This window comes from Balaenoptera musculus, chromosome X (genome assembly GCF_009873245.2).
Source record: "Balaenoptera musculus isolate JJ_BM4_2016_0621 chromosome X, mBalMus1.pri.v3, whole genome shotgun sequence".
Taxonomy (NCBI): Eukaryota; Metazoa; Chordata; class Mammalia; order Artiodactyla; family Balaenopteridae; genus Balaenoptera; species Balaenoptera musculus.
Window position 1 is genome coordinate 90,826,408 of NC_045806.1, and position 13,747 is coordinate 90,840,154.

The window sequence follows — 13,747 nt, forward strand, 5'->3', positions numbered from 1 at the left end:
GGGTTTCAGCCCAGGAAGAATGGAAAGTGTTCCTCGCTGTCCCCACCCCAGCCAGCTCGTTCTGACCCATGAGCCCCGCTGGACTGGCAAGGTTTCCCTTCCCGCTCCCAACTAGGGAGCCCTACAGCTCTTCCCACCGGGCCAGAACCAATCCATTCTTTAAGGCCCTGCTGGAAGCCACAGCCATAAAGAGACTCTCCTTTCCTAGTCTGCTTTGGCATCGCCTAAGCTCCGGACTTGCGGATCCAGGGAACAGCAAGCTTGAGGCCTTTCCCTCAAGGAGCAGAAGCCCCAGTGTGGCCTGCGGTGGCTCCGGTGGAACTGCTTTGTTCCCCGCCGGCCTTGGGATGCAGCTCTATCACTGTCAGCTCCCCGCAGCCCAGCCCGTGCCTCTGCTGCCTCCCTTCTGTGTCCTCTACAGTGCTTAGCGGGGTAGACATTCAATAAATCTGCAGTAGGCACTAGATAAATAGCAGGCCCCTGGTCGATAAATGATGGATTGATTAACTGAAGTGCCTGGTCACTCAGTGCAGGGCCTGAGTTCGTTCATTTTCCTGTGCACCTGGGAAAGGCAGAGTATATTGCCTTAAAACTGGGCAGGGTTTTTCTTATTCTTTTTTCTTTGTTTCTTTTTTTTTTACTGCAACTGACTATGAACTGAAAGGGTGAGGAGACAGGGAGAAGTGAAGGGCTGGAGGCCTGGGAGGGGCCTCAAGGAAGGGAAATTCTGCACCTCCACCTCAGCCCCTGCCTCCAGTGTTCACCGGATTCAGGGAACCTGGGGTCCCTAGCTCTCCTGAGCCCTGAGATGGTGGTCTTGGCTTGTCTGAGGATTCATGAGTCTGAGATTTAGATACAAATCATACCTGCTGGTAGTTCCCAATGCCACCTTTTTGACTTTATCTCCCTGTTTCTTCCTCTTTTTCTCAGACAGGACAGCAGTGTCCCCAGCTACCCTCAACCTGTGAGCCATTTACCCCCCGGCAACACAGTGTGACAGGCTGGGCAAAGATGAGGAAAGAGAAGAAGAGGACTTATTGGTTTAGTCACAACCTTTGAGCCAATGTACTATTAGATTGATAGGGCTATTGTGCAATGTAGATATTCGAGTAAGCTTATTAGAGAAATACGTCATAGAATTCAGCAAGCCCCAGTTCACTGGGGGCTCAGTTGCACCAAACCGGTAATGCAATTTTCTGAACAGGCTAGGAAGAGAGCTAAGTATCACTGTGAATTCAGACCAGCCTGGGGACTTTTAGACTTTGTGGAGAATGGATTGGGAATTGGCTTAGGCCTTCCTTTAAAAAGTTCCTCCAGCTTCCGCTAAACCCTTCTCCCTAAAGTCTCCAGAACAGTACCTGAACCAACAAGCAGATACAAAAGGAAGAAGAACTTCTGACACCTGTTTTGGCGCCCCTCCAGATGCAACAGGCTGACTCTTTAGCACCGTACCATCAGGTGATAGCAGGAGATGCCACCCGCCCCCCAAAAACACCCCAAACCACACTAAGCCCACAGCAGCTCCCCTGCCTGGTTACGTCTGCTGCTGAGTATGGGGGCTCAGGAGGGAATCGCCTTCACAGCCTGGCACTTGGCTCTGAGCAGATGCTGGCCTGACACTAGGGAGAGCGGGCTGTCCTTTTGGAAGTGTAGTGAGCTCTACTTAGACCCCCATCAGGCTTCTGAATGCCTGGCCCCAGGGAAGCCTGCCACTGAGCAAGCAGAAGCTTGATGCCTCAGGAACCTGGCTCTGTTACATAAGGCACTACGCGAGCTATGAGTCAGGGACCTCAGGCTGGCCCAGGCCCAGCCTAGTCTGGGAGTGAGACTAAAAGGGAGGTGTGTGTGTGTGTGTGTGTGTGTGTGTGTGTGTGGTGTAAGCCAGGAAGGAGCCGCTGGAACCACTTCCCTTCCTCTCACTTCTCACCCCCTTCTTCCTCAGGGATAGCTGTAGCCAATCACTGGCCTAGAAAGCTCGGAGCGGGAATCCTGGCCAGACCCTAAGCTGTGAGCAGCTGCTCTCCATCTCCCCTGAAGAGAAGACAAGAGGAAGTAGGTTGAATACCCAAGGCTGTTTCGTGAGTAAATTCTTCCTTCGAGGAAGGATGGGGAAGGTCCCTGTGGGGCTTTGTCCACAGGCAGGGGCCTGATTTCAGGCTGGGTCTATTTGAGGAAAGTGGCTCCCAGGGGAGGAAGGCTGATAGCGTGCCTGGGGCATCACTGACCAAGCATGCTTCTAGCTCTTGTTTCCCCCTGGGCTAGTGTCTGCACATTGGGAAGCTTCCCAGTCAGTCTTCATGCTGGCTGGGATCTCACACCTCTTAAACTCTTTCCAAAAGAGCAGTAGCTACTTTGGGGCAGGGATTTCCAGCTAGAAGGTACAAGTGGATTAGACTTGCCTGTAGAGAAGATTCCCTCCTGCCTGGATTAGCATTTGAAAAAGCTTGTTTTGTATTCTCCAAGACCCTGTCTTATCACTGCTCTGACTCCTTCGCTAAGCTGGATTTCGGTATGGTACATGGTAGCTTTCATAAGCCATTTCCCTGCCCTGACTCCTCATCAAACCTGCTTTGAGGCTGGGATCTATCCTTCAGGCCTTCACAGAGATCCCATTAGCCCACAGGGTCCTGCTCTGCCAAAGCTGCGGCCCCACAGCGAAGCCCTAACCCTTGTCCCATTACTGCAAGCATTGGGACAGCACATGTCCTGGGCCATTATTGCCTTCTTCATCTAAAAGGGAAATTTCATCTTTTTTGACCCCTGTGGTCAAGGAATGCTCTCCCTTGAGTGCACTGAGCACACAGATGCCCCAGCAAATGGGTCCAAGCTTCGGGCCCACTCAGCACGTTGGCTTCTCCAGGGGTAGAGAGACTATTGCATGACACCAACCAATTTGTTATGTAAACCCAGCCAGCCATGGCCGATTATGGCTTTGTAGTTATCTTGAGGGATGCCTTACATAAGAGGAGAAAGTTCAGGTAGGAGCAGAATCGTGATGAGCAAACACCATGCAATGGCCACCACCAGGTGCAGAGATGGCCGACCTTATTCCTCTCAACCAGCCCACAAGGTGCGGGCAATGCTCTGCTGGGCTCCGTCACTCAGGGGACCTGGAGACCCTGCAGCTGTGGCCAGACAATCCATCTCCTTTTTCCCAGACTTCCTGGCCTTCAGGACCTGTTATGGAAAGGAGCCAAAGCTCTACCTGGAATTGGGAGCTTGTTAGTTTATCTGGAAGTGCAAATATAAGCAGGATTGTTAACCTTCTCTTCAGGCTGGGAGGGGAAATAAGGTCACCCTGGAAAGAGTTACTTTCTGAGATGTGGGCTCACATGGGTCCATTCCTGACAAACCAGAGGCGGAGGAGGTGAAATTTGTGTTCTGTTCTTGCCACGTTTCTTGAAGAGCACGAGCATTCCATCCAGACCTCGCGAGCTCCGTGCTGCCCAGAGCCCCACACTGCAGCAGGCCTTTCAAGGACTCCGGCCCGTCTCTCTGCTTCTCTTCTCCAAACTTGGCTTTCCCATGTTCCATTCCCATAGAACCCTACTCCCAGTGAGCTGTCGCCCCAGGGAAAATTCTGATAAACCTATCCACACAAAGTGGTTAATGACAAGTGAAGCTATTACATGTTACTCTTTTAAAAAGGAAACCCTCAGTAGTAAACCCCGGTAGACCCTGGCCATTCATTAGAGAGACACGCTCAAACTTTTGCCAGTTCCTAATTCATGAGCATCCTGAAATCACATCATTTCCCTCATATGACTTCTACTATTTCTGTTGTTTTGTTAAACTTCTTAGCTTTCTTTTTATTGTGATCGCTAGCACTAGCAGTTGACTCAGGGAGGGGGTGTTCTCCCCAAAGAAGTAGATATTCACTCATTTCATGGGCATTACTACACTTGAATGGATTGACTAAGAGTAGAGGACCAAAAACCTGAGTTGAAAAGTAGGTGCTGGGCAACTCCACTCCTAGGTAGAGACCCAAAAGAATTGAAAGAAGGGACTCAGAAAGATACGTGTACACCAATGTCCAAAGCAGCGTTCTTCACCAGAACCAACAGGTAGAAAGAACCCAAGTGTCCGCGGACAGATGAATGGATTAAACAAAATGTGGTGTATCCATACAATGGAATATGATTCAGTCATAAAAAGCAATGAAGTACTGATACATGGATGGACCTTGAAAACATTACGCTAAGTGAACGAAGCCAGACACAAAAGGGCACATATTGTGATTCCACTTATACGAAATATCTAGAATAGGCAAATTCGTAGAGACAGAAAGTAGAATAGAGGTTACCAGGGACTGGGGGGGGGAGGGGAGAATAGGGAGTTATTTAATAGGTACAGAGTTTCTGTTTGGGATGATGACAAAGTTCTGGAAATGGATAATGGTGATGACTGCACCACTGTGAATATACCTAATGCTACTGAATTGTACACTTAAAAATGGTTAAAATGACGAATTTTATGTTATATATATTTTACTGGTATATATGTACATACTAATATATATATATACTTTATATACATATATAAAACACACACATACGTAATATATATAGTAGCTGCTGGTAGAGCAGTAGGGTCGGTCACTACCCAAAGCCTCTTAGCACATGGAATTCACATCTGTGCCTCAGCAAAAAGGCAGTTTCTTACATATTGAGGTTCTCATGAGGTATACAAACCATGAATGTTAAGTTTGCAAATGCATTTGTGTTTTTAACGGAGAATGTGCCTTAATCCAAGAGTGCCTATTCTTTGTCAGACCACTAGGCACTCAGGAAATAGTTATTTTAAATTAACTCCAGCTAGGGAAGGACTTTCAAAGCTTGATACCAAAAGCAAAAATCACGAAGGCAAAGAATGACAGACTTAACCACACGGAAACCCAAAACCTCTCTACAGCAAAGTACGCCATCCTCAAAATCAAATGGCAAATTAGTTGACAAAGGGTTGCAATCTCTAATTCAGGATTTCTTATGGTGTGGTCCAAATACCACTGCGCTATGGGATAGGAGTTTTAGATGGTACAAGGACAGAAAACTGATCTTAGACTATGAATTTAGGCACTACAGCAGGCAGGTAGGAGAGTTTTGTCCCCCAAATCACACCATGTAAGTGGCTACGTCCTCAGAAATCAGGTCCAGGAATATACATTTATGAAATCATTAGTTTGAAGACGCAGAGAAGCACACATAATTTTTATGCAATTTTTTGTCGGAAGCCTGATCTCTGAATCTACATCTTTCCCTTTACTGTTGTATATTACATCAATAGGGAAGGTTAAATGAATTAGTACACATAAAACAATTAGAAATCTTTGCTATTATTATTTTCTGAGCATCTAAGTGTGGGGACCAGTTGTGCCAGCTCAGAAGCTTAAAGGTAGACTCCTGGGGCTCTCCGAGCTGGAAGGGAACTCAGTTTCAGAGCAGCTCAGATCACATTGGCTGGTGTGCTTGGGGGCTGAAGGCAGAATAGAGCTGATTAAGTAGTTTTGGATAAAATCTCAGAAATAAATTTGAGGTTACAACAACAATGACAACAATGGAGTATGGCAAAAGCTCCCATTCCAGCTTGCCACACCTTACTGATCGGAGAATTAAGGCCCCTCAAATTTCAACTTTGCAAGTTTTTTAATAGGCTGTATTTCAATTGGAAATTTTAGCTCTTTGCCCAGCATATTACATCTGCCTCTTAAGTTTTCCAGTTTTAGAAGCATTTTCAAATGATACGGTATAGTCCCCTAATAATAGGGTGACCAACCATGCCAGTTTCCCTGGGACTGTCCCAGTTTGACCATTGAAACTCCTGTGTTGGCTGAAAGTCCTGGGATGGTTTGTCACCCGACCTAATAAGGACATTTTAACCATTTGGTTAGTTTCTGGGCTAATATTTACCTCTGCTTAACAATTCTTTCTTCATAGACAATTCTTTAGTGTCTTACTGACCTTAGGTGGAGTCTTGGCTCTGCTCTTCATGGTAAGGCATCGGGCAAGTTACTTAGTTTTCCCGAGCCTCAGTTTCCTTCATTAAAAAATGAAGAATGGTGATAACAGTACCCATTTCATTGGGTTGGTGAAAATATTAAATGACGTTATGCAGCTATAGTGCTTAGTACATGCTGTAAACACTCAATAGATGTTAGCTATTAATCTATTATAGTTATTAGTTACCTAACACAAGATTGAAGGGATGGTGTGCAAAACACATCATCTCCCCCCCACCCCAGTAGTTTAGAGGCACCATTTACATACCAACGAGCTACATGCCCATTACCACTGATTCACATGTATATACACAGCACTGTTCATCAGGACTTCTACCAGGCTATTAGAGTTACTGCATGTGGTTTATACCGAAAAAAAAAAAATCACATTTAAACCTTAATAAGAATTTTCCAAGACTAAAGTTGTAAAATCTTTACAGAGGACCACACCAACAATTAAGCAGTCATCTAGCCAAAAAAAACCCTTTACTGAGTACTGGGTGTATAACTAGAAGCCAAGGGAAAGCCAAGTAAGTGGAAAATATGCCCTACCCTCAAATTGCTTACACTCTTGTGTTCCAAGGAAACCAAGAGCTAAGCTGGGAGCCAGTGACAGGTCAAAGCAGACAAACCAGAGAGAAATCAAGAATATGCCCCACCCTTTCTCCCAAGAATATAGGAGCCCTTGCAGCAGGGGAGTGGGCTGTAGGAGGAGGGGCAGGAAGAGTCGCTTCTCCAGAAGAGACAGCCTTGAAGGTAGACAAATTAGAAGAAAAAGACACCCAGGCAGGAATCTGAAATATCAAATCATTAAATGGAACAGAAGGAAGAATGATGGCTGTGGTATGAAGATAGAAAACCAGGGAATAAATGAAGTAAGAAGAGGAAATTTTCACTCGGGAGAAGACTGTCCAGCTCAGATTTTGGACAAACCCCGTGACCAGTAATAATGGTCTCCTACTTTGCTAATGAGCATGTCATTCTAGGCAAAACCTCAACCAAATTGAGAATCTCCAATCTCTAAGGTCCCAGTTGTCAAGGCAAATGAGAGAATGCTTTGTCCTGCTATTGTCCCGCTAGAAGCGTTAAGGCCGTTACCACAGGACCCTGTCACTCCCCAGCCTCATGGACGCCTGAGGGCTTGAGTTGCTCCCTCCACCAATGCTCTCAGTCCCCCACCCAACCTGGTAGCATTTCCAGGCTTTGCCAAGAACCAAACGTCAACAAGCAAGTGTCAGTGGAGTAGGTGACAAGGAGGTCTTGCCACTCAAGAAACCCAGACCACCAGAAAGCCTCCCAAGGTGTGGCACAAGCGAACACTGTGATTTCAGGCTTTCAGTCTCACCCCTCATTCGCTTAGGTCTGACCCGCCCAGGCCTCCAACCTAGGAACCAGAGCCGAGGAAGCATCCCCTCTTATGTGTCATCAAGCCACTTCGGAGCAGTTTCTCTCCCAGCTGAAAGAGTGCAAGTGCTACAGGCGCGCTTTCCAGGTGTCTTGCCACCCCTCCCCCGCTGCCTACGAGCCCAGATCCCAGCAGATTGTTAGGAGCCTATTAGGGCTTTCGCTCGGCAGGGTTGCAGCTGCTATGGTCTGAATACGCTTGTAGTAATCTTTCACCAGAAATGAAGATTCCCTCGAAACCTTTCCCATACACGCGCGTGGTTTCTTGGAGACAATGAGATAAATTGATGCGTAAAGTAAAATAATAGATGAGAAAGGGCTTCGATGGCGTGGAAAATGGCTGAAAATACAACCTGTTATAATAATGCTAATTAAGTCGCTTGTCCCCTCCTGGAACTTCTGGGGCTGAGGAGGCAAACCTGGGCTGAGCACTAAGTGAGGGCAGTTCTTGCCTAGCTCGATGGCTTTTAAAATTTCTTATTTGTGCCTCACTGAAAAGCCATTCAATTATTCAAATATTCTGTGGCAGCTCAAAATTTCTTATTACCTTGTCTGAGCACATTACCTGCCCACAACCTGGCATCTCAGAACTAGAAGGAACCTTAGAGACCAGAGAGGTCAGGCGACTTGCTCAGGTTCACACAGGGAAGTAGAGCCATAACTTGTACTACAACCCAGGTCTCCCACAGCGGGGTTTCTCTTTCTCTTACATAACCTGTGATGTTGAGAAAGAAGAAAATCCGCCCGCTCGCAGGCACGGACGCGCACGCACGCGCGTGCACACACACACACACACACACACCAGTGCCCTGTTCCTATGGCTCTAAGAACACCAAACCCACCACTGGGTTTCCTGAAGTTGCCTCCCCTGCCTCAAAATTGCCTCAGTTGTCCCCGCAAGACTGGCTCTTACCAGAGTGTCTCAGACTGGAGGACTGTAGCCACCTTTGGTCTTCCCATTGTGTTTCTCTCCTTCCCTCTCTCTTCCTTGCCCTTCAGCAAGATTTCTAGAAAGTCTCACCCGCACTCCAACACACGCCTGCTATGACATGGATCATCCACCCTCCTGTCCTTAGGATGCTCTTTGGGGCTGCTTTTAGCCTTCATTGGAAATTGAAGGCTGTGATCCATGGAGGAGGTGCGGGGTCCCGCCCCATCCGGAGTTTCAAGAAATTCTCACAGGTCTCTAATTTTTCCTATCCCCCCCGCCTCTCCTCCACACCAGCAGCAGCTTAATTTGTCTCGACATTTTGCTTGCCCTCATCCTCAGTCAGGGCCACTCAGTAATTTAAAAGCCCTTGCAGTTTCCATCTGAGTTTGCATAGTTGGAAATGGGCTTTTTGATAAGGGTGGGACTCAGATCCCAAGAGCATCCCGTGGCAGATTCTCCAAAGTGGCTGTAGAAAAGTGGGCATTTGGGGAGAAAGTGCCTCCAGCTACACCTGAACCATCTAGGACTCTGTCCACCTTCTGGGCTCCAGCATCTCCCTAGGAAGGACTCTGCAGGCACCTTTCAAAACAGGGCTCCCACCTGCCAGGCTTCCCCTCAGCCGTACAGGAATCCAGGTAGCCTCAGGGTCCGGTCGTGGCAGCCCGGGAGCCCGACCCCCCCCTTCAGTGCCCCTCTTGGCCTTCCCGGTTGCCCCTTTCTGTCAGAGGGACGGGTCCAGCCGAGGCGGATGCGAGCCGGGTCCGTGTGCCCACCCGCGTGCCCTGCCACCCACCTGTGGAAGAAGAGCAGGATGGAGAGCATGGTCTGGTCGATGTTTCGGTTGCAGATGCCCTCGTTGATCAGGTAGCAGGGGTCCCGCAGCACGGGCTCTAGCGAATCCTGCCGCATTATGCTGTTGAGCTTGTCGGTGTTGAGGTTCTCGAAGATCAGCTTCTCCTGCAGCTGCCGAAAGTTGCTCACGGTGGGCCTGCCCGGGTTGTTGTTGCCCCCGCTGCTGTCGCGCTGGAGCCCGCTCCGGTGGGCCAGGTCCAGGCAGCAGTTGCAGCAGTCGAGGCCGACAGGTGAGCGGCAGTCGGGCTTGGGCTGGGCCATATTCTCCGCCTCGGGGGCCGCCTGGCCCGCGAGGCCAGGGGCGGCCGGCAGGTGCGCGCCCGCCGGGCCGGCCTGAGGAGACTCCAGGGTGTCTGGGACAGACAAGCTGTGAGGAGAAGAGTTGGAAATGAGCGCCGAGAGCCGGTCACCCTCGGCTCGGCCCCCTTCTGGCTGCGCCGCTCGGGGTGCGAATAGAAACAGCTGGACAAACAGCTCTGAGCGGATCCTTCGGGCTCACTTCCTCCTCTTCCTCCTCCTCTCCCCCCCCCCCACCTCCTCTCCGGGCCGGGGCCGCCCCCCTGAGGTACCACACGAGGCCCCAGAGCCGTCCCAAGTTTCCCAAGTGTAAGCGGGGGCCCGGGGCGGACCTGTGGTAGCAGGAAGGGCGGGCGGCGGGGCAGAGGGAGAGCCGGGGCGCGCCCTCGCTCCCTCCCTCGCGGGCTCCCTCCCTCCCTCCCCGGCTCGCGGACTCGCCAGATATCGGGCTCCTCGGGGCTGCGCCGGCGGAGCGATAGCAGGAGCCGAGCGCGAGTGAGCGAGCAAGCGAGCCGCGCGCCAGGAGTCGCCGCGGCGCCGTGACAGAATGCAAATGAACCCCGGGGGGCCGCCGGCCCACGCGAGGCCGCCGCTTCCCCCCGCGTGCTCCCGGGAGCCGGCGCGGTCCTGCCCCCGCCCCCAGCCCCGCCCCGCCCCCCGCGCCCGCACGGCTGCCCGCACCCTCGCCTGAGCCGCCGGGAGCTCGGCCCAGCCCTCTCTCCCTCCGCGCGCTCCGCGGCGCCTAAGCTCGGGCTCTCTCGCCGCTTCTGGCGCATCTTCGGCCAGAAATCCCCGAGAGCCGCCGCTCGGGGCAGCCGCGCCACCCCGGTCTCGAGCTCGGCGGGCGGGCCAATGTGCCTGGTCCCACCGCGGACGGGTGCCCCTACAGGAGAGACGCCGCCTTCGAGAAGCGGGGTGGCGGTATGCAGAGAGAGCGGTGGCCCCTGAGGAGAGTCTGAGGGCGCCGGGCGGGCCCCAGGAGGACCCAAGACGGGCCTGGAACAAAACTCACAGAAGCACACTCAACTGCTCCTTGGTTTCTCTCCCTTTCTTCTCCCTTCACTCATCTTCCCCTTTTCCCCCACTTACTCTCTCCTGTCTCCTCGGCGCCCCAGCGGAGGTGGTCTCTGAGCTGGCTTCGGGGAGTGCCAGCCCCTGAGCGGGCTTCCCGGCGCCCCCGTGCCCTCTGCGTCTCAATCCCCCACCCCCCAGCCTGCCTTCTCTTGGCCCCTCTTCTCCCATTCTTTCTCTCATTTTTCTTTTCCTTTTTTCCTCTTTATTTACTCCTTTCTGCTCTTTCCTTTCTTTCTCGCCCCCTTTTTTATTCCTTTTCTGGATTCCTTTTCTTTATTTCCTCATTTACCCCTTTCCTCCCCCATTCCTCTTTTTCTCGCCTTGGTTTCTTTCTTCCCCTTCCTTTCCCTCATTTTATTTCCCCCTCGCTTCCCTCACCTCTGCACCCCCTCTTTCTCCCTAGTTTTGTCCCATCCTCCCCTCTTCACTTAGTTTCCCCGATTTTCCAAACTTCTCTCCCCTCTCTTTTCCGATCCCCACCTGCCACCTTAGGTGATCTCTGTCCTTACCCTTTCAAGGTGGGAATGTAAATTGATACAGCCACTATGGAGAAGGGTATGGAGGTTCCTTAAAAAACTAAAAATAGAACTACTATATGACCCAGCAGTCCCACTACTGGGCATATACCCTGAGAAAACCATAATTCAAAAAGAGTCATGTACCACAGTGTTCATTGCAGCACTATTTACAATAGCCAGGACATGGAAGCAACGTAAATGCCCATCAACAGATGAATGGATAAAGAAGATGTGGTGCATATATACAGTGGAATATTACTCAACCATAAAAAGAAACACAATTGCGTCATTTGTAGAGATTTGGATGGATCTAGAGACTGTCATACAGAGTGAAATAAGTCAGAGAGAGAAAAGCAAATATCATATATTAATGCATATATGTGGAACCTAGAAAAATGGTACAGATGAACCGGTTTGCAGGGCCGAAATAGAGACACAGATGCAGAGAACAAACGTATGGACACCAAGGGGGGAAAGTAGCAGGGAGGTGTTGGTGGGGGGGGATGAATTGGTAGATTGGGATTGACATATATACACTAATATGTATAAAATGGATAATTAATAAGAACCTGCTATATAAAAAAATAAATTAAAAAGAAAGAGTATAGGACAATTGTGTCCAATAGAAATATGAGAATCACATATATAAATTTTAATTTTCGTATAGCCATATTTTTAAAGTTAATTTTAATAATGTTTGAATAATGTAATTGAAAAACATCAATCTAATAGCCCTATATCAAACTCTAAATTTTGATAACAGAGAGAATATACTTTCTTTTCAGTTACTCAGAGAACTTTTACTAAAATTAAGTTATATAAGACTACAGAGAAAAGATAAAAAAATTCTAGAAAGTAGAGGAAGAATAGCATAGTGGTTAGCCTGTCTTGGGTAGATCCCACCTCCACCTTTGGCTAGCTGACCATGGGCAGTTTTCCCTTGAACTTCCTCTTTTCAAAATATCACCAATTAGAACATGAACAGGCCATAATGCTCCAGCAATGTCCTGGTGGCCCCTGTGGCAGCTAACAGTCAATTAATGCTTCAGTTGCAAGGAGGTCTCTTAAGAGGGAAGGTGGAGGGCAGGGGTAGAAGCAAGGATGGCCACGGTAGCTGGGGGCTTTGCAGAGGTTGGTGGGGGACAGGGGGAGGGGAGGAGGTAGGCGGCTCCAGGCAGCAGCTATTCACCAACCGTCATGGATGTATTGCAATATTTTTAAAACTGGTGCAGCTTTATTATAACAATGTAACTGAATAACTAAAAATAAAAAAAAAGAGGTGCGGTGATTGGACGTTCATGGGCACTGGGGTGGGGGAGGGGGCGTCTCATGAAACTTTGGCCTGAAGGGTTCTTGACCCTGAGGAGAAGGTGCCTCTGGAGTTGAGCTGAGGTGAAAGGGCAGATTTGTGGGGAGCATGGCTGGCTGATGCCCTGGGTCAAACCCCAGCTTTGTGAGATGTAGGGATGCGCTGGGTGGGTAAGTGGTAGGGTTCTGGGGTGTCTCAGAACTTGGAGACTTGGAATACTTTGAATGCATAGGATTCAATAATTATTGGCTCCTGAAAAATATTTAAAATATTCATGATGTTCAGTTTTCACTCAAAACTCAAATGGATTTCAGTTTCAGTCAGCACTCCCCACCCCCTTTCTTTCACAAGCCCATGGCCCTTGCAATAGAGCAGTATATACTGCCATCTTGTGTTCAAGACTTCGAACATTTCCTGCCTGAGTCAGGTCTTGCAGAGACACTGAATTGCACTAGTGGAATTGCACTTGCCTGCTAGTGGAATTCACACTGCACTGGTCCTGAGAGCCGGAGGAAAGAGGAGGCGGTTCCTGTACACTAAGAGGACTTCATGGCCAGACCGACACCAGTCAGGGCAGAGCCACCCTCTTTCTAGTGGCGCCCCACTTGCCTGAGTCCCTGTAGACTGGGCTTTCATAGATTTGACATTCCCTCTGTATGCCACAAGGATCACCCCCATGATTAGGAGCAAAGGGCAGCCAACAAACTCCTGTTTCCAAGGCTCTTGGGTCTTATATGGGGCCCAGCAATTTCCGGAAATGGAAGGAGGGCCATATTCTCTCTGCTGTAGGGCCCAGAAAACCAAAATCAAGCTGTACCCCTGCTTCCTGACAAGATCCCAAGATAAGACATGAAAGAGGCATTGGGAGGTCACTGACCAGTCCAGCGAAGCTGAGAGTATGCTCCCTGTGTTCTCACAGACTACTGAAGATTGTTCTCTCAAAACCCAATCCTTTAGATGCGTTAATTTCCCCTTTTCTTCTTCTTCGCTGTCTTTTTTTTTTAAATGTTCTTAGGTAAAAGCCAGAGGAGGTAGTAGAATATGAAATTTCATATGCATTGTGTAGACTTATAGCCTACTGAATTGTTTTTTAATTACAGTGTTTGTGATTTTCCGTCTTGTTTATAATTATTTTATGTTAAACATTATAACAAAATATATTAGCTCCATAAATGTTTATTTAAGTTGTGTTTTGAGACCTGCTGGGGCCTTTTGCTTCTACACTTGCCTGAGTCCTCTTATCTTTGTACATAACCTTGGGACGAGGCCCTGGTGGAAGTATTTTCTTCTTGGCATTTGGCACCATTAAACTCCAGATTTTGTCCCCTTGACGTTTCTCTTGTTGTAGTCTTTGCTCACAAGCAGTA

The 13,747-nt window shown here is 49.2% G+C and overlaps 1 protein-coding gene across 3 annotated transcripts in view; it reads right to left on the reverse strand.

The window, feature by feature from the left end:
• The window catches only part of TSC22D3 (TSC22 domain family member 3), a 58,684-nt gene extending 48,403 nt beyond the window's left edge, over positions 1–10,281 (reverse strand). Inside the window, exons 1-2 of one of the 3 annotated variants that reach the window (XM_036840580.1) lie at positions 10,161–10,281; positions 9,124–9,549 (exon numbers count right to left, since the gene is read on the reverse strand). In XM_036840580.1, the coding sequence (XP_036696475.1) occupies positions 9,124–9,549; positions 10,161–10,255 (521 nt within the window). In that variant the 5' untranslated portion in view covers positions 10,256–10,281. Of the gene's footprint in view, positions 1–9,123; positions 9,550–9,811; positions 9,888–9,917; positions 10,093–10,160 lie in introns of those variants that run through there. The other 2 variants (XM_036840582.1, XM_036840583.1) reach the window with 2 other exon arrangements.
• Positions 10,282–13,747: the final 3,466 nt, after the last annotated feature.